The sequence below is a fragment of the Macrobrachium rosenbergii genome, chromosome 16 (genome assembly GCF_040412425.1).
Source record: "Macrobrachium rosenbergii isolate ZJJX-2024 chromosome 16, ASM4041242v1, whole genome shotgun sequence".
In the NCBI taxonomy this organism is placed as follows: Eukaryota; Metazoa; Arthropoda; class Malacostraca; order Decapoda; family Palaemonidae; genus Macrobrachium; species Macrobrachium rosenbergii.
Window position 1 is genome coordinate 1406154 of NC_089756.1, and position 26844 is coordinate 1432997.

The 26844-nt window shown below is 35.7% G+C and overlaps 1 protein-coding gene across 1 annotated transcript in view; it reads right to left on the minus strand.

Annotated features, from left to right (window-relative positions):
- Nucleotides 1–26844, minus strand: part of LOC136847044 (paired mesoderm homeobox protein 2A-like) — a 60850-nt gene that overhangs the window by 23561 nt on the left and 10445 nt on the right. The window contains 2 exon segments of the mRNA XM_067118280.1: nucleotides 22020–22125; nucleotides 22128–22277. Coding sequence (XP_066974381.1) covers nucleotides 22020–22125; nucleotides 22128–22277 — 256 coding nt within the window.

A 26844-nucleotide genomic window follows, 5' to 3' on the forward strand; every position in this document is an offset into this window, starting at 1 on the left:
GTTCTTGTGTTTGCAATCTGTTAATCTTTCACATTTTATAAAGTGGTGATTTAACATTTATTTAATTAGCAATTTAAGTATTTCTTAATTATTTAACATTGCATACTTAATTTAATTTTCATTTACTTAGATTTTCTTTTCAAATCTTGAGTAATTCTTGATAGTTTAAATTTTGCTTGATTGATTTAATTTCTTGATAAATTAACCTTTGTAATTTAACTCAAGAGTTAATTAAATTTTGTGTTGTTTTCAAGTAATAGTAAATTTTTTTCACATTGTGATTTCTAATTGTAAATTTTGAATTTAAAAATAAATTTTTGTATTTAAAATTTAAAAAAAACAGTGTTTCATTTACTGACCAGCAGTGAATAGGATTAATTATGTGCATAAGGCAAAGTGATAAACATGTTTTGTTCCTTTAGTTTTGCTGAAGTGAATTAAGACCAGGGAAACATTTAAAGTTGTTTGATGGAGTGATGCCCTTGTACTTTAGTATATTTCTTGTTTAATTGTTGATACCTCACGCTTGTTTTGATAAACTTAGTCTGATTTTCACATGATTAATAAGCTTTTTAAAGGATCGCTGTTACCTTTAGAGTACTCAGTCGTAATTTTTATTGCTATGAGAGTTCAGGTATGACTGAAGTGGGGTATATTTTTTAATTCTGTGATTAGTTGTGTAATAACCAGGTACTTGAAACACATCGTGACAAATATATATATATATATATATATATATATATATATATATATATATATATATATATATATATATATATATATATATATATATATATATATATATATATATATATATATATATATATATATATATACATACATATATATATGTGTGTGTGTGTATGTATGCATGTATGTATGTATGTATATATATAATGTGTGTGTGTGAACTACATCCTAAACTCTCATTGCATTCCTTAAGCTGATAATTTATTGCTGCACCAGTGAAAGCTGCTATTTGTAATCCTTTTTCTCCTTAAAATCTTTCCTAGTACCTACCCTTTTCGTCTGTTAATTTCCTGTTAATTGTTAATCTCTGGTTTGTTTCTCTCGCACCAATGAAAGACGAACTTTCGCAACACAAAAAAAGGGCAGTGACGCCTCCCGGTAAGTAACGAAATCTGCCAAGTAACAAAGGTTCGTAAACAGCCAACCCAATACTGTACCCAGGAGCAACCCGCTTAGCTTCTAGTGAACAGCAATTCCATATAGAATAATTAATTGCTTATCCTGACTGGTACAGTATACGTATTTGCAGAGAGAGAGAGAGAGAGAGAGAGAGAGAGAGAGAGAGAGAGAGAGAGAGAGAGAGAGAGAGTCCACGAAGCCTCAGAAGTGTTCAGTTAGCTGCAAATCTCTTGCCCAATTCTCCACCGAAAGATCTCTTCCTCTTCTTCAATTTTTTTTTACGTGAGAGAAGTTCCCAGTGTTCAGCTTTTGAGGAGACTTTTAGATCTCCTCTCTTTACTGCGACATCTTTGCGTCTTCTCCCTCAAAGGCTGTTAGAATAATGATAGTTTATTCATTTTTTGTGATTCTTTCTATTCTGCTTTATACACCAAGGCGTCAGTTGTCAGACCTTGCTTTAAATGTGGTGTTTTTCTTCGAATTATCTGTTTTTTTAAGAGACTCATGTAAAACGTAGCCTTGCTTTTCAGTATATATATATATATATATATATATATATATATATATATATATATATATATATATATATATATATATATATATATATATATATATATATATATATATATATATATATATATATATATATATATATATATTATATATATTATGTATGAGCTTTTCAGTCGAGAAACATGCCAAGTGACATTTTTAAAATATTGAAGACGGATCTGTGATGTACAAGGATAAAACCAGCGAAAAATAAATTAAAAATACGTTGGCCCAGGATGGGGCTTGGCATGTTCCTCGACTGGAAGTCTCATATGTTTGTATATATGTGTGCATATATATATATATATATATATATATATATATATATATATATATATATATATATATATATATATATATATATATATATATATATATATATTCTCTTATTATTGTTCCTTATTATTGGACACTCTGTTAATCCTCTCTCTCTCGGCTCTGTGCCTGCCTCGAAACCTCTCTTCCAGGTGCGAAGCCATCTGGAGACAAAGTCCCCACCGCAGGCACGAGATGAACCAGTGACAGGGATTTACCCAAAGAGAAAGTTTTGGAAGGCCCCATGGCAACAACTGCCACGCTGGCATCACCTTACAATGTAGCTGACTGGAACAATCGTGGGGTCGCGCAAAAACCCATGTGCGCACTCATAGATAATGGAATGCTGAGAGCATGGGAAGATAAACCAGCAGAGGTCATAAAAGAAGCCACATGGCCCGAACCAACATATCCCCCTTGACCACTGCCCCGTCAGAGACATATCCCAAACCAAGTGGCTGCTTTCTTAGCCCAATATTCTTCAAGTGCTAAGTCACTTCCTTCCCACCCCCCCATCTGGCAAACGACGAGGACCCACGCTCGGATTTGAGGTTTTTCAACAGTCACGAATTCTTTTATCTTTTACTGATTTACTTTTTGATTTCCAAGTGCAGTTTTCCCCGTAGACCTGACCTTCATTTTTACAGTACATTAATTTAAATTCGTAAGTGTTTACCAGTGTTTCAAATCGAGACTTACTGGTACTTTCCACGCACCTCTTGATTTTCCTTTGAGTGCGCTAATTTTCCATCATGCAACTGCATGCATTCTCAATTGCAGATGGAGTTGCTTGCTGTTGAATCCTCCCATTCCGATTGTGTGTGTGCCTTGGTTCTAACTGCGAAAACCTACTCTACGGTGCCCTTGAAGTGGATTTCCCTGGCATCTTTAGTTATCCTTTTGTTATCATAATTTAGTTCTTTGGCAGGACTCTGTTTACCTGTCTAATTTATTCCCCACTCTTCTGATTTTGTGATAATGTAAATATATGTGGTTTTAAGTGACCCTAAGTGTTTTATCTGAAACATTCCCTGTTGAGTAAAGCCTTCAGCTCATCTCTTTCTTCTTATGGTTTTACCTGACCCCGAATTTCAGTTAGATACATAAATTTTCATAGTAAGTCCTTTCCTCAGTTAGATCATAAAGGCAACTTTCCTGCCCAGGATTTTAAGTCTCTTCCCAAGTAAAAAAACACACACACACACACACACACACACACACACATATATATATATATATATATATATATATATATATATATATATATATATATATATATATATATATATATATGTATGTATGTATGTATATGTATGTATATATATATATATATGTGTATATATATATATATATATATATATATATGCATAACTGAATCAAGAAAATATGGAACATGATGTTTATATAAATATAGACAAAATCCATGAAAGAAAGAGAAACACAGGAGTGTTGCGAGGCCTTTTGACTGACGTCCTTTACTTAGGAGACTGAAGAAATATAAGAATAATTTTACAAAGAAAGCTCATATAAATGACAGATTGGGATTACAAAGGAAAAAGTATGTACCTGGAATCCAACACAATTGAAGAATTAGTAGAACTGCCAAAACAGGGTTAAATATTTAAGAGGTTTTACAAAGGATTAGGATCAACCATTCAGAAGCAGGGACAGGGTAATTAAAAGATTATGCAAGGAGATGACTGACCACCAAAATTTTTTATAAAAGTACAACTCAGTAATTTTTTTTTTTTGTAAACAATAACAATTTATGCAAGATGAACATTTTTACAAATAATAAATTATATTAAACACACAAATACATAGAAAATATATACAAGGTAACTCATTTATAATTAAGTCAGTGATTTTATCTTTAGGTCATTCTTGAACATTTTTCTAATACAGGGGTCCAAATAATACATGCTAGGGCTAAGGTTAAAATCACAGCTGGAAGTAAGCTGTATAATAGCGGATTTCAAAAGATTTCTTGAAGAGAAATCTTTCAATCTGGCAATCACTAAACTGCCAGTCCTATTTATCCTGTGAGAGTTTTCACTTAGATGAATGAATATAGCATTGGATGTTTCGTCCCATTTTGACTGAACACTTATGTTGCTTAGTACGTACATCTAAATCTTTGCTAGATTGGCCAATATAAAAAGAGGGGCAGCCCAAACATGGAATTTGATAAATTATGTTGTTGTTGTTTTCTTTAGGGTTATTTTTTATTAACATTCCTTTTAGTGTGTTATTATAGGAAAAAACGAAGTTGACATTAAAAGATTTTAACAATGATTTTATGTCTTCAAAACCATGAAAATAAGGGAAGCTACGAATGTTCTTAGGGGTTTCTTACTCAATAATACTTTCACTATAAAACTTTTTGTGGACTTTATTATAGCAAATATCTAGTACATTTGAAGGATAATATAAATCTGTCCCTATTGGCTTATGTATTTGATTTCTTGATCCAAATACTGGGGACTGACAGTGCACAAAGCTCGTAAAAACATAGAAGAAAAAATTGGTATTTTGATATCAAGGTGATGGCCTGAATAAAAATGGACATAAGTTAAGTTGTTGGTTGGTTTCCTGTAAATACTGCATTTGCATTGAAATGGTTCTCTATGTATTAAAACATCTAAGAAAGGGAGGCAATTGACTTTTTCTAATTCTAAAGTAAACCTAATGGATGGTACCTGGTTATTCAAATTAGAGAGTAAATCATTTACATCAATACCAGCGGGCAAAACAGCTAAAATATCGTCAACGTATCTACACCACTTTAAAGGAGTATAAATGATATTAGGTAAATATCGTTTTTCAAAGAATTCGGTCAAACTCTTCTTATAGCGAGCAGGGAAATTACTTTCATGCCTAACATTGGCAGCTCCATAAACAATACCCTTAATTATGTCAACATGATTTTGAGGAAGATCACAATATTTTTCAGATATACATAGGGACGGCACAATCGTTAAAGCAGAGAGTCTATTAGATATAAATGTTAAACCATATCCGAGTGCACTCACAACATCTTCACTTATTTGTTTGCTTGATAAGTTTATAACAACGAACTTATGTCCACTTTTATTCAGGCCATCACCTTCATATCAAAACATCAATTTTTTCTTCTATGTTTTTACGAGCTTTCGCATTGTCAGTCCCCAGTATTTGGATCAAGAAATCGAATACATAAGAAAAATAGGGACAGAATCATGTTATCCTTCACATATACTAGACATTTTTTATAACAAAGTCCACAAAAAGTTTTATAGTGAAAGCAACATGGAGAAAGAAACCCTGAAGAACGTTCTTAGCTTGCCTTATTTTAATGGTTTTGAAAACATAAAATCGTTGTTAAAATCTTTTAATGTCAACTTCGTTTTTTCCTATAATAACACACTAAAAGGAATGTTAATAAAAAATAGCCCTAAAGAAAACAACAACATAATATATAAAATTCCATGTTTGGACTGGCCCTCTTTTTATATTGGTCAATCTAGCAAAGATTTAGATGTACGTAATAAACAACTTAAATATTCAGTCAAAACTGGACAAATATCCAATGCAATATTCATTCATTTAAGTGAAAACTCTCACAGGATAAATTGGACTGGAAGTTCAGTGATTGCCAGATCGAAAGATCTCTCTTCAAGAAATCCTTTGGAATCAGCTATTATACAGCTTACCTCCAGCTGTGATTTTAACCTTAGTCCTGGCATGTATTATTTGGACCCCTGTATTAGAAAAATGTTCAAGAATGACCTAAAGATAAAATCACTGACTTAATTATAAATGAGTTACCTTGTATATATTTTCTATGTATTTATGTGTTTAATATAATTTTTTATTTGTAAAAATGTTCATCTTGCATAAATTGTTGTTTACAAAAAAAAAAAGACTTACTGAGTTGTACTTTTACAAAATATTTTGGTGGTCAGTCACCTCCTTGTATAATCTTTTAATTACCCTGTCCCTGCTCCTGAACGGTTGATCCTAATCCTTTGTAAAACCTCTTAAATATTTAACCCTGTTTTGGCAGTTCTACTAATTCTTTAATTGTGTTGGATTCCAGGTACATATTTTTTCCTTTGTAATCCCCATCTGTCATTTATATGAGCTTTCTTTGAAAACTTATTTTTATATTTTTTCGTCTGCTAAGTAAAGGACGACAGTCAAAAGGCCTTGCAGCACTCCAGTGTTTCCGTTTCCTTCGTGGATTTTGTCTTTATTTATATGTATATATATGAATGAATTTTATCATATCACTGTGATTCATATACAAGCATTAAGCTATAAATGTCCTTTAATATTCAATTCACTGTACCTCGGAAATAATATATTTTCATATATGTTACCCGAAGGGGAATTTCTTAGTTGATAATAAGTTCGTCGTCTCGTGGGCTCGAACCACGGAAGAACAAGAGCTCAGGACTATAAAAACCATGAGACGACGAACTTATTATCAACTAAAAAAATCCCCTTCGGGTAACATATACAAAAATATATTATTTCCAAGGTAGAGTGAATTGGATATTAAAGGACATTTGTAGCTTAATATGCATGTATATATATGTATGTATATATATATATATACAGTATGTATATATATATATATATATATATATATATATATATATATATATATATATATATATATATATATATATATATATATATTGTGACGATGTGTACCAAATACCTGGTTATTACACAACTAATCACAAAATTAAAAATTTACCTCACTTCAGCCACATACCTGAACTCTCATAACAATAAGAATTATGACTGAGTACTCTAAAGGTAACAGTGATCCCTTAAAAAACTCATTAATCATTTGAAAAATCAAACTAACTTCATGAAAACTATTGTGAGGTATCAACAATTAAACAAGAAATATACTAGATTAAAAGGGCATTACTCCATCAAACAACTTCAACTGTTTCCCTGGTCTTAATTCACTTTAGCAAAACTAAAGGAACAAAATATATTTATCACTTTGTCTTATGCACACACAATTAATCCTATTCACTTGTGATCAATAAATGAAACACTGTTTTTTAAAAATTTTAAATACAAAAATTTATTGTTAAATTCAAAAATTATAATTAGAATTCACAGTCTGAAAATTTACAATTACTTGAAAACAACACAAAATTTAATTAATTCATGAATTAAATTATTGAACAAAATTAAATCACAAAAAGTTTAATTTATCAAGAAATTAAATTATTCAAGCAAAATTTAAACTATCAAGAATTATTCAAGATTTAAAAAGAAAATCTTAATAAATGAAAATTAAATCAAGTGTGCAATGTTACATTATCAAGAAATATTTAAAATGCTAAGTAAATAAATGTTAAATCACCAATATAAATCAAGAGATTGCAAACACAAGAACACACTAAAATACAAAAAAGATTTATCAATAATAATTTCACTTAGGCAAAAATAATAAGTAAAAATTCACTTTACCTTACACAGTCTTGTGGAAACCTTTGTAAAATCCCAGAATATGCAGCTGTTTTTGATTCACAAAACACACTTTTTTATATGGCGCCATTACAAATGAAATAATGTTACTAAATTCAGATGTCAAAAGCTAATACTAATACCAGTGACCACAAATATATTACGTTAAAATTACTCTCTTTTGAAGAAAGAGTGAGAGAGAGGGAACCACAGCTAACGGTCTCTCAAATCAGAATGAGTAAACCTGAGGATTCCAGTAGGAAATTAAAACAATCATATGACGTCATTAAGGCATTTTGGGTATGAGACACAAAAGTTCTAGAAAAAAGCAATACACGATCAGAGCAATGTACTTGTAATCTTAAACATGACACAACTGCCATGAGTTTCAGTGCAACACTTGGATATTTCTCAAAAGTGCAGGTCTTCTTCTCGTATGAGACAAAGCTATTACAGAAATCCTAACACAACTCGATTGCTATTCCCAACCTGTCAACACGTGAATTAAAACAAATCATAAAACCCAAGTTGGTCTCTTGAACAGATCAGCAGTTGTTATCTCAACCTGTCAGTGCTTTATCTTTTGCGATGACAGCTGAAGTGAAACTAACCCTTCGCTAGGACACACGTGTTCCTCACATACTACGTTACTTTTAAAAATGTACTATTAATTTTAAATTACTCTGTTAAGTTATCTAAATCATTAACTCTTTTGAGATATGTATTTATCATGTATTATTACACATAATACATGATAAATAGAAGAGTAAATCTATCAAAATTATAGGAGGATATACATATTACAAGGCAAAATCATGAAATTCCTCCCCCCTAGATTCACAACAGGATAAATAATCTGCTATGACATTATTTTTTCCTGAAATATGTTTCACTTTTACATTATACAGTTGCAGGCATAAAGACCACCTGGTGAGTCTCTGATTGTTATTTTTCATCTTACTGATGAATGAGATAGGGTCGTGGTCAGACAACACTAAAACTGGGTTGGTTCACATACACTTCAAACTTTTTCATCGCTGTGATTAATGCTAACGTTTCTTTTTCAATTGTTGAGTAAGTTTTCTGATGCTTTTTCAACCTTGAAGACATGAAACTTACTAGATGAAAAATGCTTTTGTCATCTCCTTGAAGTAGAACAGCTCCATTTCCACAGTCGGATGCATCAACTTGTATCACAAACTTTTTATTGAAGTCTGGAGCTTGAAGCACTGGTCTTGAAGTTAATATGGCTTTAAGCTCTCAGATGATTCTTGACATTCTGGAGTCCAAACAAACTTTGTCTTTGGACTGGTTAAGTCAGTTAAGGGAGCTACTATGGCTGAGAAATTTGGACAGAATCGGCGATAAAATCCAGCCATGCCCAAAAATCTTTGTAGCTGTTTCCTCGTAGTAGTGGGGTAGCCTTGCGGATACCTTCTGCATTAGCGTCAACAGGAGCGAGAAGGCCTTTTCCAACTTCAAATCCTAGATACTGAACAGTTGCCTTTCCAAGTTCACTTTTTTGTAAGTTGATTGTTAGTCCTGCTTCCCGTACTTTCTTGAACACTTTCCTTAAAATCTTCAGATGTTCTTCCCACATATTAGAATAAATCACAATGTCATCAAGGTATACACACACTTGTTGTGAAAAGTTACACCTTTCACCACCTTGCTGGGCCCCTGGGCGCCAAAAACCACATGTTGTCTTTCCCAATTGCACATAAAGCCAGACGAACATACCTCAATCTCGTCTGGACGGGGCTAATGCACAACGGGACGTGTCCAGTGTGGCAAAAGTAGCAATTACGCATCATTAAATGCTAATTAACAAAGCACCTGTGAGGGTGAATCTCATTTTTTCTAAGTAACGTCATTACTAATAAGTAAGTATGTGAAAATTGAGCCTTGTTGGATAAGGCATTGTAATGCACAAATTGGCACAGCTGGAGAACTTTCCCGCCCTCCTTGAACGACTATAAAGAGTGGGAGCACCCTCAGATAGCCAGCTCTACCGATCCAGAATAGCATAGGACAAGTTTTTGGTAATAAGTACTGAAAGGTCTTTGTTAACATCACCTGACCTATGACACAGCAAGTGAGGTAGGACAAGTGATTGAGATTTGTAAATGTGTCCACCGAGGTTCAGTTCCTAAATTATCTTAAACTTGTAGTAAATATTTTGCTAATTAATATTTGATTAACGTAACGAAGCCTGCATCGGCTTCAAGTGTAATGTGGGAATCGTTTATTTGAGATATAATTTAGATGGAGAAAATTCCTTTATTCATGCATTTAGTGATGAGTACTTGTATGTAAATAATAGTTGTAAATAAATTAGTTTTTAAGTCAACATTTTAAAACTGTGGTCTCATTGAACCTTCCCTAGTTTGTAGACGTCCTCATCTTCCTTTTCAGTCCTTTAGCTAACAACAACAGCAAAGAAACAGTGCGTTGTGGATGAAAATTCGCAACATTTTTGGTCCTTTGAACCGGATTGCAAGGACGAGAGTGATCTTCAACGGTTGTGCTAGTGAGGCTATGGTATTTAACGTGTTAGCCTTGGGTCATTCACAACTGCCCAATAGAATCCCGATGTTCAAGGGGCTGAAATTGAGTTCATTAGGAAACCTGGTGGACTAGTGAGCCATTTTGAATCTGATAGCCTACCCTTTTGGAGACATGGGTATCATTTAGTAATTCTGTACATAGGCAGTAATGACTTAGCAAATGATCCAGTGCTTAATGTTTGGGAACGTTATCGCACCTTGGTAGAGCGCTTAAGACAAATTGCAGTTACTGTTGCTTTATGCAATGCAGAAATTAGAACATACGAAGAAACGAACTGTTTCAACATTGATCTTGAGCAATACGATGCTGATGTAAAAAATTTTGATGCTCGTTTCAGAAGGTATTGTGCTAGACGCAGGAGATGTCAGGTTAGGCATTTACTGATGAATGCATGGGTGTACCGATGTAACCGGACAGCCGATAATGTTCATTTCATCAGTAGTGTAAGAAGTGCGCTTGCCAATCGCTTCGCGAAACTTGTGTATAATGAACAAGCCCGCCAAACAGTAAAGTAAAAAGCTGAAATTCTAGTCTTGGTCCGTCGTTTTATTTTGTTTGAAAACACAGTTTTATTGCCATATGCATTTCTATTTTTCCTACACAGATTAAAGTAGTCACACCCTCCTCTTTACACATTGGTAATGTAAATCTATCACCCTTCTTCCATCAAAATGATGAACCACACAGAACCTAAGTTCTTTACTGCTGTAACTAACCTGCTATGAGACACTTTAGACCAAGCACACCCGAGACCTTGTCGAGTCTCATAGCCTCTCTGTTTATGAAGAAACGCTTAATAGGATAAAAGCGGATGAGAAAGTACTTAAAGATGCGTACATCCAGTCATTAGTAACGACCAACCCCGAAATTGAAAGTGAAGTTCAGAAAGTCTTAGACTGCGCTCATAAGGCCATAACCTTGATTATTGACAGAATAAGTTCCCTATCGAACTTTGTTCGACCCAAGAAAGAATTGCCACGACTTAAGGAGATTCCCTTGTAAAGTCCCCGCTCAACGGGTTTTCTATGGTGAACCTCCTGTTTACTATGGTGCCTTTCCCATGAACTTAGGTCATGCTAAATAGCCATATTTTATCTATGTAAAATTGTATCTGTTACTTATTCATTTGTGCCTGTTTACGTTGTACATGTGTCAGAACATTATTGTGTCCATTCCTGTAATTTTATTTTACATGTTATTTCTATTTACCTGTCCTGTTTCGCATTAAGAACAATTGACCTCAGGTCACCTGTATCCAATTGTATGTCTTTGTATGACGTCTGCACATCGCTTTATAAGCGGCCTGTTCTCTCAATAAAATGGTGGTACATGCCCTCCTGCTCTCTTCTTTAGCACCTCTCACACCCTTGCCCACCTTCAGTGGGGAGAGAAGTGAATATAGCAATTTCTTAGAATTGTCTGATGTGCTAGTTCATGGTCAACCTGATCTAGACAACGTGATAGATTTACTTATCTAACTGGATCGTTGAAAGGAGAGCTCCTCAGACTGATTAGCAGCGTGAGTATAACTGCGATGATACAGGTGCAACAGAGCATGGTAAAGACCCGATCGGGTTATCAGGCTAGCTCACCCTTCAAAGGAACGCAACGTCCCAGCAACAATTACAGTAATGCTGCTGCGCAGCTTAGTGCTTTAGAAAAGCAGTTTCAGAAGGATCCTGGGTACAGAGAGTCAAACCAGCAAGTCCTTGATACTTATTTGAGCTCAGGCTTCATTGAAGAAGTTTCTGAACCCTGAAACCATGGATATTTTATGACTCACTTCGGCGTGAGGAAAGAGAGTAGCACAACTCCGTTGCACATTGTTTTCAATGCATCTTCTAAGCGTAAGGGTGAATTGTCCCTAAATGATTGCCTATGTGCTGGCCCGAATTTAGTCGAGCTTCTGTACAACCTGTTGTTAAAGTTCCGAACAAACCCCTATGCTGTCATTAGTGATATTAGTAGATCCTTCCTCCGTGTCCTTTTACACCCCGCAGATCGTAGGTATGTACGATTCCTTTGGCGGCAGGAGACTGGTAAATCAGCAACTTACGCCTTCAGAGTGGTGGTTGTTGGTGTCACCACCTGTCCGTATACCTTCTACAACAGGTGTTACACACACACATCTAAGGGACAATGGGAGAGAAGAGCTGATGAAGTCGTTTTATGTGGACAACTTTTTGAAAACTTGTGATTCAGTGCCTAAGATGAAAGCTGAATGCAAGCAGGTGAAAGCGTTGTTGGCAGACTCGGGTATGCCCTTAACAGTTTGGGCAAGTAATGTGATGGAGTTTGATGAGGAAATGGAAGCTGATGAACCAAGTATAGTGACTGTGTTAGGTATGAAGTGGGATAGAAGTATGGATATGCTGAGCCTGAAGGGTGGAAAGAAGGTGAATGAGTCTGTGAGGGGTGGAAAACTCACAAAACGTAAGTTACTTTCATTGCTAGTGTCGAATTTTGACCCACTGGGATTAGTTAGTCCAGGATTGCTGGTGCAGTAGGATGCAAAGCTAATTTGTTGTTATTGCCAGCCAAGAGTCAGTTAGTTAAATTATATCTTAATCCCTTGCATGCAACACACTCCCATTGTTGTGTCAATGTATTAATCGTACTTTTCTGCCAGGAATGCTGGACGCCTAGATTGAGAACTTTAACTAAGGGTGTGATCCGAGCATGCAGAGTGTGTAAGATGACCTTCCAGCCTACGCTATGGCTCCCACTACCTCTGCAACTTCCTGCTGCAAGAACCACCTTGAACAGACCCTTCGAATGTGTGGGACTGGACCACACTGGACCTATCAAGACCGACACTGGAATGGTTAACTTACTGCTGATCACCTGTATGGCCAACCAAGCTGTTTATTTGGACATCTGCGACTTGAAAGCGGAAGTGTTTATACTTATGCTAAGAAGATTCGCGGCGTCGCATGGTGCGCCCTCGAGAATATATAGCGACAATACCACCACCTTTAGGGCAGCGGACACCTTTCTCAGGGAAATCTATCATCAAGAGGAGACCCAGCAATACCTGTGGAATACAGGTGTTAGATGGCACTTCCAAACCCCCTGTTCTCCTTGGAAGGGAGGCTTCTTCAAAAGAATGATTGGTGTGGTAAAACGCACCTTAGAGACGACACTCTGCAGGAACGTCTTTCACCCAGAGCAGATTCGAACGTTCTTAAAGGAAGCAGAGGCTGTTATCAACAATCGCCCCCTGATGTGCTAGGGTGATGAGAGAGATGACGGAGTCATTACACCTTCTCACCTTATACAAGGGGATTTAGTTCGACTTTTGCCACCCATTATGCACCACGAAGGGATGTGGGACACCCTAATAACGAAGCAACTTCGTCATCGTTATTTTTGTCTGACAACTGCTTTTAGCAAATTCAAGATTATTGGAGAGATGACTACTTACTGGCACTACAGGAGTGCCATGATTCAAGGGAAGCAGCAGTTACGCCTCTTAAGGCAAGCGATGTCCTCCTGATCAAGATTGAATCCAGAAAGCACAGAGAATGGCCACTTGGGAGGGTCCTTACAGTGTATACTGACCCCCAGGGTGTGGCCCAATCAGTCAAGGTCCTTTACGAAGGGGAGGCGCACTTGCGCGCAATTAATCACATTGTTCCCTTAGAAATGTCCGACGAAGAAGACAACCCAGACACCGAGAGAGCAGCAGAGGAAGGAATTACTGACGACCCAATCGATTTGAGTGTGCGTGATAGTTGCGAGACAGAAGGACTCGATGGGAATGTGTTCGATGTTGTAAGTAATGATAGTAGCGAGCTTGCCGAAGAGCAAGCACGGGGATGTGAAGGGGAAAGTACTGGATGAGCCAGGCTGCACAGAAAAGCAGCCCTGACACAGCGAGAAAGAATGGCTCAGTGGATGCAGGAAGGGACAGTGTAGGACAGAAAAAATTGCAAGAGAGGTGAACTATACACAAGTGTGAGTTGTAAAGGAGCCTTGAAGGAGAGAGTTGAGTAGCGTGCACTTCACGAGTTCCTGATGAATCAGTACTCTGAGTGCAGGGCTACGGTGAAGAATGTACAGTGTTCAAGGATGATGTAAACTCATCGCTAATGATCATATTTGTTCCCTTTTTTTGATTGAAATGCTGACCATGTAAGGTATTGAATATTTTAGTAAGGTAGTGCTTTATTGTATTGAAGAACATCTCAACAGGATTGAGGCAATTGAGATGATAATTGTTGTTGCATAGATTAAGAGTGGCCACTCAAACCTTTTTTTTATTGCTGTTTGTTGTCACATTTGACCCAGCTTCAACTGGGCTTGGTTGGAGTTGGGCCAAGCGTGAAACCCCCCCCCTTTTTTTTCTTCTTTCTTCATTGAGATTAGTAGTTAACGTGTATACTGAATGCTAATTAACGAAGCACCTGTGAGGGTGAATCTCATTTTTTCTAAGTAACGTCATTACTAATAAGTAAGCATGTGAATATTGAGCCTTGTTGGATAAGGCATTCTAGTACACAAATTGGCACAGCTGGAGAACTTCCCCGCCCTCCTCGAATGACTATAAAGAGTGGGAGCACGCTCAGATAGCCGGCACTTCCGATCCAGAATAGAGTAGGACAAGTTGTTGGTAATAAGTACTGAAAGGTCTTTGTTAACATCACCCGACCTATGACACAGCAAGTGAGGTAGGACAAGTGATTGAGATTTGTAAATGTGTCCACCGAGGTTCAGTTCCTAAATTATCTTAAACTTGTAGTAAATATTTTGCTATTTAATATTTGATTAATGTAACGAAGCCTGCGTCGGCTTCAAGTGTAATGTGGGAATCGTTTATTTGAGATATAATTTAGCTGGAGAAAATTCCTTTATTCATGCATTTAGTGATGAGTACTTTTATGTAAATAATAGTTGTAAATAAATTAGTTTTTAAGTCAACATTTTAAAACTGTGGTCTCATTGAGCCTTCCCTAGTTTGTAGACTTCCTCATCTTCCTTTGCAATCCTTTAGCTAACAACATCAGCAAAGAAACAGTGCATTGTGGATGAAAATTCATAACACCACTCCTTTTATGGATCCTAGCAGTTGATCCATCACTCGTTGGAATGTTGCAGGCACAATTACATCAGACCAAATGGCAAAACAGTGTATGGATACAGTCCAAAAGGAGTAATGAAAGCTGATAGAAACTTAGCATCCTCATCTAAAGGAATCTGATAATATCCCTTCAACAAGTCTGTCTTGGAAACAACCTTGGCTTGCCAAATATTATCAAGTAATTAATCAATAAGAGGCAAGGAATAATTGTCAGCCACACTGTTGAAATTCAGTTTCCTATAATCAGTACACATCCTAAATGACCCATCTGGTTTCTTCACTAACACACAAGGAGAACTATAATGACTTGAACTGGGTTCTGCTAATCCATGTTGCAACAGATATTAAGTTTCTTTCTTCAAAACATCTCGATGAAAAGGTGATAAGCGATAAGCTCTCAGTTTAAAAGGTTTTTCATCTTCTCTGATCTTTATCTCATGCTTTGTCAGATCGGTACGCCAAGGTACATCTGCAAAAATTTCAGGAAAACTTCGAATCACCTCACTTAATTCACTACTTTGCTCAACACTCAGGTGTTTTAGTTTATCCTCCAAATTTCTCAATATTGAAGAATTGTTCATCTTGCTTTCAGCTCCCAATTCGTAGCCATCATCATCCTCGGTAGATGAAGTTGTCTGTGTTACTGACACTGTTTCAGTTTTTATCCTAGAAGTAAGGTTTCAAAAGAAACTTATCTCTGTAAGTTTCTTTTTTCTGGTGTTTTCACTGGTAAGACCACAAGAAACTTACTTGAAATCTTTTCACTTACACAAGAACTTGCTGTCCTTACACTAAAATTTCTTAGCTTAGTCTGAGCATCATATTTCCTTTTCATTTTCTCTTTACTTATTTTCAGATTTTCTCAAGAGAATTTTCTCATTTCTCTTAACCTTTTCCTCAAGTTCTTCACACATTCTCCTTGGATTTCCTCTTGATTTTCTTCCCAACTCTCTGCAAGAATCTTCAATGGAACTCTCACATCTCGACCAAAAACCATTTCATTTGGTGAACATCCCATACTTTCTTGATAAGCATTCCTAACTTCAAATAACATCAAGGGTAAACCAGCACCCCATTCTCTTCCTGATTCATAACAGTACTTAGTTAAAATACTTTTCAATGTCTGGTGGAACCTTTCCAAGGCTCCTTGACTCTCTGGATGATAAGCAGTTGATAACTGTTGTTTCACTCTAACAAGTTCATCACATCCTGGAACAATTTTGAAGTAAAGTTGGTTCCTCTATCACTTTGCACAATTTCTGGTATTCCAAACTTTGAGAAAAACTCCACCAGCTTCTCAGCAATTACCTTTGCATTTATACATCTTACCAGAATCACCTCAGGATACCTGGTCACTGGACACATTAATGTTAACAGATATTCATTTCTTTTCTTTGTTTTCGGAAGCGGCCCCACCACATCTATAATCACCTTGCTAAAGGGTTCTCCTCTAACTTCTATGGGTTGTAGGGTGGCTTTCAGAATGGTTTCATTCGGTTTTCCAGCTATCTGGCATGTGTGACACTCTCTGCAAACCTGCTAATATCTTGGTGAGGTCCAGGCCAGAAAAAATACTTCATAATCTTCTCAACAGTCTTCCTGATTCCCATATGTCCAGACTCGTGCTTCCTCAATGGATATGGAATCATAATTTGATGATATTCGCCCCATTCAGCATTTCCTGGTATATCTGCAGTTCGGTGCTTCCTCATTAGCAATCCTTCCTTTAGATAATAACAGGTAGGAGTTTGTTGCATCTCCTCTTGATCAACAACTCTGAAGAAAAAATCACTCAACGTTGTATCCTTCTTCTGGAGTTCTATTAGCTTTCTCTTTAGTTACTTGATCAACTTCAAGGGCTGAACTCTCAATTTCTGCTAACTCTGCTACTGTAGTTTCACCACTACCTTCAGGAATACTTTGACTACTCTGAGTTTCTTCAAGAACAACAGGATCCTCTTCTTGGGAAACCTCTTCATTACAAACACCAGGGAAACTTCACCTTCCTGGAACAGCTCTTCTAAGCTCAAAGATCCTTCACTTGAACCTTCTGGTACAGGTAAATCCTCAGTTTCTTCACTTGCAGACATAGTTCTCTTCATACTCCTGTTAGTTATACAACTTGGAAACTGGTGGGGGTTTTTCTTCTCTAAATCTACCGTAGGACTAATCCTCAATGGTTTGTCTGTCATTATAGGACAAGGAACAAATGGTACACCACCAACCTCATTACCCAGTAAAACATGTACACCTTCAACAGCTAGTGAGTCCCTCACGGCAAAATCAACATTCCCTGTCACCAACTCACAGGACAGGTGCAAGCGGCATATAGGAGTTACCTCTTCTCCTATACCCTTCAAAATAACTGAATCTCCAGTGAGATTCTTCTCCAACTGTGGGTGAGCACCACGAACTACCATACTATGGTTACTCCCCGTATCACATAATACCTTGACTGGTACCTGCACACTTCCTCCTTGAGTTGTCAGAGTACCTTCATAGATATATGGCTTAAAAGCCTCCAAGCTGCTCAGCCATTCACTGCTTGAGGTTACATTTCCACTGGTTGCTAAACACTCAACTTGTTTAGTCTCAGTCTTCCCAATTGTCTCAGTCTTCCCCATACTGCTCTTCATAGTTTGCTTCACCTGGTTACCTTTAACCACTTGACCAACTGTCTTGGTCTGCTGTTGTGTCTGATAACAATCTCGACTGTAGTGTCCTACACTTCCACACTTGAAGCAGGCAACATTAGTCTTCTGTATCTGCCTTGAGAAACTGGATGATGAGGATTTGCCATTCGATTGCTGAGGGGTTTATCTGGCTTTGTACTGACATAGCCACTAGATGGATTCCCAGTTGTAATGTTCCTGAAATTTGGATGAGACCTGAAATCTGTGCGTTGTTGGTTCTGGTACTTGACATTATAATTTCTTTTGCTACAAATGATATCGTAGTCTTCACGCAATGTAGCAGCTTTGTCAAGTTTGGTAATCTCTCTCTCTCTCTCTCTTAAATAGGCTCTTATGTGTTCAGGAATTCCGCTAAGATATTGCTCTAGGACTACTGACTCCTCAAGTTCGCCCATAGATTTAACTTTAGCAGCCTCCAACCATTGTTTAAAACATCTTACTTTGTAGGCATAATCCAAGAAAGTCATCTTGTCATCCTTTCTCAAAAATCTGAATCTTTCATTGTAATATTCAGGGGTCATCTGGTAAACTTGCAGCACATTGTGTTTGAGTACCTTGTACTCTTTGCACTAATCAGGTGATAAGGCTAAATAGGCACTTCTTCCTTTACCAATTAGAACATTCTGTAACAAGACTGACCATTTACTTTCTGGCCAACCCATACCTGAAGCCATTTTTTCAGTGATCAAAAAACTCATCTGGAGCTTCTTCTGTAAACTTTGGAATTAACTTCTGCAGTCTTACTACATCAAATACAGGCTCTTGAGTACCTTGGATAAGGTTAGACGGTGTTACAGGTAATTTGGAGCGAGCTTCTATTAATTTCATCTCTCTTTCATAATCTTCTTGTTTCCTTTCTCTTTCTCTTTCCTCTTTTTCTCTTTCTCTTTCTTCTCTTGCTCTTTCTCTTTCCTCTTCTGCTTCTTTTTCTTCTTCTCTTTCTTTTCTTTCTCTTTTCTCTCTGTCTTCTTTTTCTCTTTCTGCCTGCACGTTCTCTCTTTCAGCCTCCATCTTCAGCTTAATCAAATTTTCTTCTGCTTCTATGCATCTATGCTCTGCTTCTGCATCACTTTTCTCTTTCTTTTGTTCTTCCTTATCTATAAATTCTACCTCAGCTGCATTCAACAATTCTTGTGCCTCCTAACTCTTCATCTACTTTACCAGAGTCCATCAATGCTTGGATTGCAATGCATCTGATTTGTGCCTTAATCATACCACTAGACACATTACCCCCACATGCTAAAGCAGTCCACTGTGCCTAACTCAGGTTGGATTCAGATAACCCTTGGATGGAAGGAGCTGCTGAAAATTTCTGAACATCGAACAGAGCCATTTTCTCTAAGTTACTCAACTAAGTAATTCACAATACAATGTAAAAATAACTATGTGGTCACTCTCCTATTAAATATATCCCTAACACCACCAGTATAAACCATAAACCAGAGTGATATTTTGTTTTGTTCCCAGGTCTCTAGGCACCAAAATCTTTTGTCACGATGTGTACCAAGTACCTGGTTACTACACAACTAATCACAAAATTCAAAAATTTACCTCACTTCAGCCACATACCTGAACTCTCATAACAATAAGAATTACGACTGAGTACTCTAAAGGTAACACTGATCCTTTAAAAAGCTCATTAATCATGTGAAAAATCAAACTAACTTCGTCAAAACTATTGTGAGGTATCAACAATTAAACAAGAAATATACTAGAGTAAAAGGGCATCACTCCATCAAACAACTTTAACTGTTTCCCTGGTCTTAATTCACTTTAGCAAAACTAAAGGAACAAAACATATTTATCAATTTGCCTATGTACACACAATTAATCCTATGCACTTGTGATCATTAAATGAAACACCGTTTTTTTTTTATTTTAAATACAAAAATTTATTGTTAAATTCAAAAATTATAATTATAATTTACTATTACTTGAAAAGAACACAAGATTTAATTAATTCTTGAATTAAATTATTGAACAAAATTAAATCACAAAAAGTTTAATTTATCAAGAAATTAAATTAATCAAGCAAAATTTAAACTATCAAGAATTATTCAAGATTTGAAAAGAAAATCTTAATAAATGAAAATTAAATCAAGTATGCAATGTTAAATTATCAAGAAATATTTAAAATGCTAAGTAAATAAATGTTAAATCACCAATAAAAATCAAGAGATTGCAAACACAAGAACAAACAAAAATACACAAAAGATTTATCAATAATAATTACACTTAGGCAAAAATTTTCCTAATATACCTTATTATACCATGGTAATAAGTAAAATTCACTTTACCTGACACAATCTTTGAAAACCTTTGTAATATCCCAGAATATGCAGCTGTTTTGGTTTCACAAAACACGCTTTTTTATATGGCGCCATTACAAATGAAATAATTTTACTAAATTCAGATGTCAAAAGCTAATACTAATACCAGTGACCACAAATATATTACGTTAAAATGACTCTCTTTTGAAGAAAGAGTGAGAGAGAGAGAGAGAGAGAGAGAGAGAACTGCAGCTAACGGTCTCTCAAATCAGAATGAATAAACCTGAGGATTCCAGTAGGAAATTAAAACAATCATATGATGTCATTAAGGCATTTTGGGTATGAGACACAAAAGTTCTAGAAAGAAGCAATACATGATCAGAGCAATGCAATCTTAAACATGACGCAACTGCCATGAGTTTCAGTGCAACACTTGGATATTTTTCAAAAGTACAGGTCTTCTTCTCGTATGAGACAAAGCTTTTACAGAAATGCTAACACGACTCGATTGCTATTCCCAACCTGTCAACAAGTGAATTAAAACAAATTGAAAAACCCAAGTTGGTTTCTTGAACAGATCAGCAATTATCTCAACCTGTCAGTGCTTTATCTTTTGTGATGACAGCTAAAGTGAAACAAACCCTTCGCTAGGACACACGTGTTCCTCACATACTACTCTACTATTAAAAATGCACTATTAATTTTAAATTATGCTGTTAAGTTATCTAAATCATTAACTCTTTTTAGATCTGACACTACACTAAAATATAATACTTAAACAATCATTATTATTACACATAATACATGATAAATAGAAGAATAAATATATCAAAATTATAGGAGGATATATATTACAAGGCAACATCATGAATATATATATATATATATATATATATATATATATATATATATATATATATATATATATATTTTAAACTCTATTTAGCAATGTTTACAATAACTAATCTATATTGTCAGTACATATAGCAGGCCACCTTGTGATTGTTTAAATCTTTCCCATTAAGTCACTGTAGAGAGAGAGAGATAGATCAAATGTTCGACTGTATGTGTTATGATTTCCCCGACCATGAAATCCTACTTAAAAGGCGGATGATAAAGCATAAAAATATATACAGTGACTATTGAAGGTCCATAGGTCCATTACTGTGCAAAATATCATTTTATGGTAATATTTTGGAATGTATAATGTATAATTATGTTTAATGTATAATTATTGCTCAATGTATAATTATTGTTAGTCATTTTCTCAGGCTGCATGTGGTGGAATAAAATATGAATACGATTTACATTTTCATGGAATCTTCAACACGAAACTGACAGTCATATCGCCTTCCAAGCCATTCTATAAACCAGTATTATAATTACCCTTTTTAGATGTTAGGGTTGTGGCTATGGTAGAGAATAGCAGGAGGTAAGAATGGAATAGAATAAAGATTTAGGCAAAAGCCAAGGGCTGGGACCTATGATGAGGTCATTCAGCGCTAAAACGGAAACTGGGATTAGAAAGGTTTGAAAGGTTCAGCAACAGGAGGAAAACCTCAAAGCAGTTCCATTATGAATCAGCTGTTAGGAGAGGGTTGAGGAAAGTAAGATGGAAGAAAGAGAATATGAATGGAGTTACAGTAGAAGGAATGAAAGGGGTTGTAGCTATGAGCCGAGGGGACGCTGCAAAGATCCTCAAGTAATGCCTACAGTGCAGCTCGTGAGGTGCACAGACAGCGCTACCTCCTACGGGCTCCAAACTACAGTGAGCTGCGGCATAGTTAAGAATGGCACGAGGTGAGCAACCTCACCCTCAGAAGAAATCAAGCATTACTAATAAAAGAATAATTTTCATCCACATCTGCGGTTTTTTCTTACCATCACAACCTGACCAAAACCTGACTCGATCCATACCTGTATCGCCTCTGCTTCCTCTTGAGGGCGCCCGACGTCAAGGTCGTGAAGGTGATGGGCGGCGCAGAGGCCGTGGGCGAGCCTGTCGAAGTAGTTGTGGGCGCCATGGTTACAGAGGACGGCCCGGGGCGGGATGCAGCTGGTGGTGAGGGTTGAAATTCGGGTGGGGATGGGCGGGAATGGGTGCCCCGAGGGTTATGGAGATGCCCGAGGGTGTGGTCATCGTGCTTCCTGTCATGCCGCTGCAGTTGGGGTACTCTGCAAGAAGGAGTTGGATGGAATTCAAGCAATTATTGGATGTATTATACATAATAAAAATTATATATATATATATATATATATTACTAAAAGGACCTCATTCAAACTGGATGGTATTTAATGGAGTTTTTATTCAAAAGTTACAAGCTTTCTTGGACAAACAGTCCACATTATCAAGTATCCGTACAATGAGCAAACGTTATATAGTCCGGCTGTATTTATATCTGTGTGCTGGTACTTTTAATCCTATAATCGCCTAGCTCTTCCTGTGTGACCTCCACCCTCTCTTGACCTTGGTCTTTTCTCTGATCCCTGGTTCCAGATGTCCGTTTTCCGTGCGTTCTCTTGCGTTTTTCTTCGTTTCCTTGCTACTGTGGAGTATATGATTTTTCTAGATATGCTGTCTTCAAAGCCGTTTCCGGTGTTCCCTGCCATCGTGTTGTTGGCGCAAGTTATGAAGGCGTTCTACAAGCAGTCTAGATGTTTTGTTGGTGTTCCTGTACAGAAAACTCATATTTTCCCAGTCTATTCTGTGATCATTTTCCCAACAGTGTTTGGCAACTGCCGACGTCTGATTATAATGCCTTATGTTCTGCAGATGTTGTTTGCTTCGCTCTTTACATGATTTGCCAGTTTCGCCATAGTACCCTTTCTTCACAGTCTAGACACGCGCTGCCATATACACCCCCTCTAATCTCTTTTCCTCTATGACTTTTTTGTTTCTAACTATTTTATTCCTAATGGTGTTTTTGTAGCTGCCTATCAATTTGAAATTATTTAGCTTCCTGTTGATGGGTGCAATAGAGTTGTTGTCCGGAACTGTAATTATTTTCTTTCCTACCAAATGTTCCTTTTCAATCCTTTCCCTCTCCCCAAAATAGTTTTTCCTTGCTTTGATATGTGCCCACTCCCACCAATACTTAGGTAGCCTAATCTCCTAAAACTCTCCCTCAGGTAATCCAACTCTTCGTCTAAAAATTGGGACTGCAAATCCTATAAGCCCCTGATGGCCAACCCTGTCATTAATCCTATTTTTATTTCTTTCCTATGACTGGAGAACCTATGTATGTATGAATTGGTGTGTGTCATCAACGTTTTTTACCCATTTACGATATTTGTTCCTTTATTTATTTTGCCCACTTCTCTTTAAAACCATTCCATAAAGATATTGGCTAGAATTGGTGAAAGAAGTCATGGCCACGCCATTTTTTTGTATATAATGGTTTTCGCCCCACTTGAAAACATTAATAAAAAAGAATATGGAGGAGGGGGTCTATACATGCGACATAGATCATGACGTTTTAATAAAAATGCTAACAGCGGCCCTCAGCGTTAATGTTTTCAAGTGGGGGAAACCATTATATACAAAAAAATGGCGTGGCCATGGGTTCAAGTCTTTCACCAATTCTAGCCAATATCTTTATGGAATGGTTTGAAAAGGAAGAGGTGGGCAAAGTAAATAAAGGAACTTAAATATCGTAAAATGGGTAAGATACGTTGATGACATCTTGATCATTTACAAGGAGAAAGGGAAGATCTACACAAGTTTTTAGAAAACATAAATAAACTAAATGAACACATCAAGTTCACATTAGAAGAAGAGAAGGAAGGAGAAATTCCTTTCTTGGATGTCCTGGTCAAGAGGGTAGGGGAGAATTTAAAATTCAAGGTATATAGGAAGAAGACACACACCAATTCATACATACATAGGTTCTCCAGTCATAGGAAAGAAATAAAAATAGGATTAATGACAGGGTTGGCCATCAGGGCTTATAGGATTTGCAGTCCCGAATTTTTAGACGAAGAGTTGGATTACCTGAGGGAGAGTTTTAGGAGATTAGGCTACCCTAAGTATTGGTGGGAGTGGGCACATATCAAAGCAAGGAAAACTATTGTGGGGAGAGGGAAAGGATTGAAAAGGAACATTTGGTAGGAAAGAAAATAATTACAGTTCCGGACAACAACTCTATTGCACCCATCAACAGGAAGCTAAATAATTTCAAATTGATAGGCAGCTACAAAAACACCATTAGGAATAAAATAGTTAGAAACAAAAAGTCGGTAGAGGGGGAAGAGATTAGAGGGGGTGTATATGGCAGCGTGTCTAGACTGTGAAGAAGGGTACTATGGCGAAACTGGCAAATCATGTAAAGAGCGAAGCAAACAACATCTGCAGAACATAAGGCATTATAATCAGACGTCGGCAGTTGCCAAACACTGTTGGGAAAATGATCACAGAATAGACTGGGAAAATATGAGTTTTCTGTACAGGAACACCAACAAAACATCTAGACTGCTTGTAGAGAACGCCTTCATAACTTGCGCCAACAACACGATGGCAGGGGAACACCGGAAACGGCTTTGAAGACAGCATATCTAGAAAATCATATACTCCACAGTAGCAAGGAAACGAAGAAAAACGCAAAAGAGAACGCACGGAAAACGGACATCTGGAACCAGGGATCAGAGAAAGACCAAGGTCAAGAGAGGGTGGAGGTCACACAGGAAGAGCTAGGCGATTATAGGATTAAAAGTACCCAGCACACAGATATAAATACAGCCGGACTATGCGTTTGCTCATTGTACGGATACTTGATAATGTGGACTGTTTGTCCAAGAAAGCTTGTAACTTTTTGAATAAAAACTCCATTAAATACCATCCAGTTTGAATGAGGTCCTTTTAGTAATTCTACTAATGCACAGAACAATTGTGTATGTGATAAAGTTAATATATATATATATATATATATATATATATATATATATATATATATATATATATATATATATATGTGTGTGTGTGTGTGTGTGTGTGTGTCTGTGTGTATATATAAGATATATATATATATATATATATATATATATATATATATATATATATATATATATATATATATATATATATATATATATATATATATATATATATATATATATATATATATATATATATATATATATATATATATATATATATATATATATTATATATGTATATAAATAAATTTATATATAAATATATATATATATATATATATATATATATATATATATATATATATATATATATATATATATATATATATATATATATATATATATATATGTGTGTGTGTGTGTGTGTATACATATATTATCACAACCACAATTCTTCTCTCACCTCGATTTCTTCACATTCTTTGAGGACGTTCGTCACTACAAAGTCTAAGATCCAAATAAACAATCAATTCAAATCCAGCTACAGATGGCAGAATTTCTTCGTATGTTTCTCCAGTTGGATATTAGGCTTTATAGTGACAAGAAATCGAGAAGTTGAAAGGGCATTGCGTTTATTTACAATGACATAAGTGCATGGTAAAAAAAAGTGACCAGTAACACAAAACAGCGGTGGTTCTACCGCTCACTCCTTATCATACGAATCAAAGAAGAAACCTCAGCGCTGAATCCTTGTTTATTACCGAGAGCAGCCATGCACGTATGTAATACGTATACATGAAAAATATGGAGATCTTTGTATGATACAAATGTATATATGTTACTCTCTCTCTCTCTCTCTCTCTCTCTCTCTCTCTCTCTCTCTGCGTTTTCATCTTATGAAAAAAAATACAGATTTGTTCTATTTTCATTTACCTAAATGACAACAGAAGTTGAATGTGTAAATAAATAGCGAAAAATATTTTAAAAATGGCTGTTATACAGACATGTTCCGTTCCTTAAAAACATTTATAAACATATTTTAATTCTGGCTGAATGAATAAACGACCTTTTTTTATTGTTAATTTTTCACGATTTTCTATTCAATGATTTACATAATTCTTCGCGGGAATATTTTGCTAAACTCAGTGAGATATGAACTTTTCTTTTCGTTAACGAATATCTATACTACCTAATATAATTCTCCGTGTATTTTAATAACTTACTTGCATTTCTTCTATTTCCTCATTAATTTGTAAAATTATTTTTCTTTTTTAATAAGTGATCTCTTCTTTCTGCATTTCCCATTACCATCTGTTACTTCTTTCTAATGAACACCAATTTCAAGTCAATGGCCCCTGTGGTGGGCTTGTTCTATATGAACAGGTTTCATCTTCTGAATAATAATAATAATAATAATAATAATAATAATAATAATAATAATAATAATAATAATAATAATAATAATAATGGTAAGAACCAATTTTTTTTATTAAATGAGCACATTTCTTAAACTAAATTAATCGTAGGTTACGAAGATTACATCACGGAAAAACATACGACAGGTGGTATTAAAACTGACGAGGAGGATAGAGCTTTTTTTAAGGACAATTATGTGAATTTATGAAAAAATTTTTTTAGAGACAGCAAGAGAGAGAGAGAGAGAGAGAGAGAGAATAAAACATTTCCAAATATATATACATATATATATTTATATTATATATATATATATATATATATATATATATATATATATATATATATATACTGTATATATATATATATATATATGAGAGAGAGAGAAAATCTACTAAGACTACTGAAATAAGTTATTTAGGTATTTCATTATGTACAGAAATAAACATATTGACCA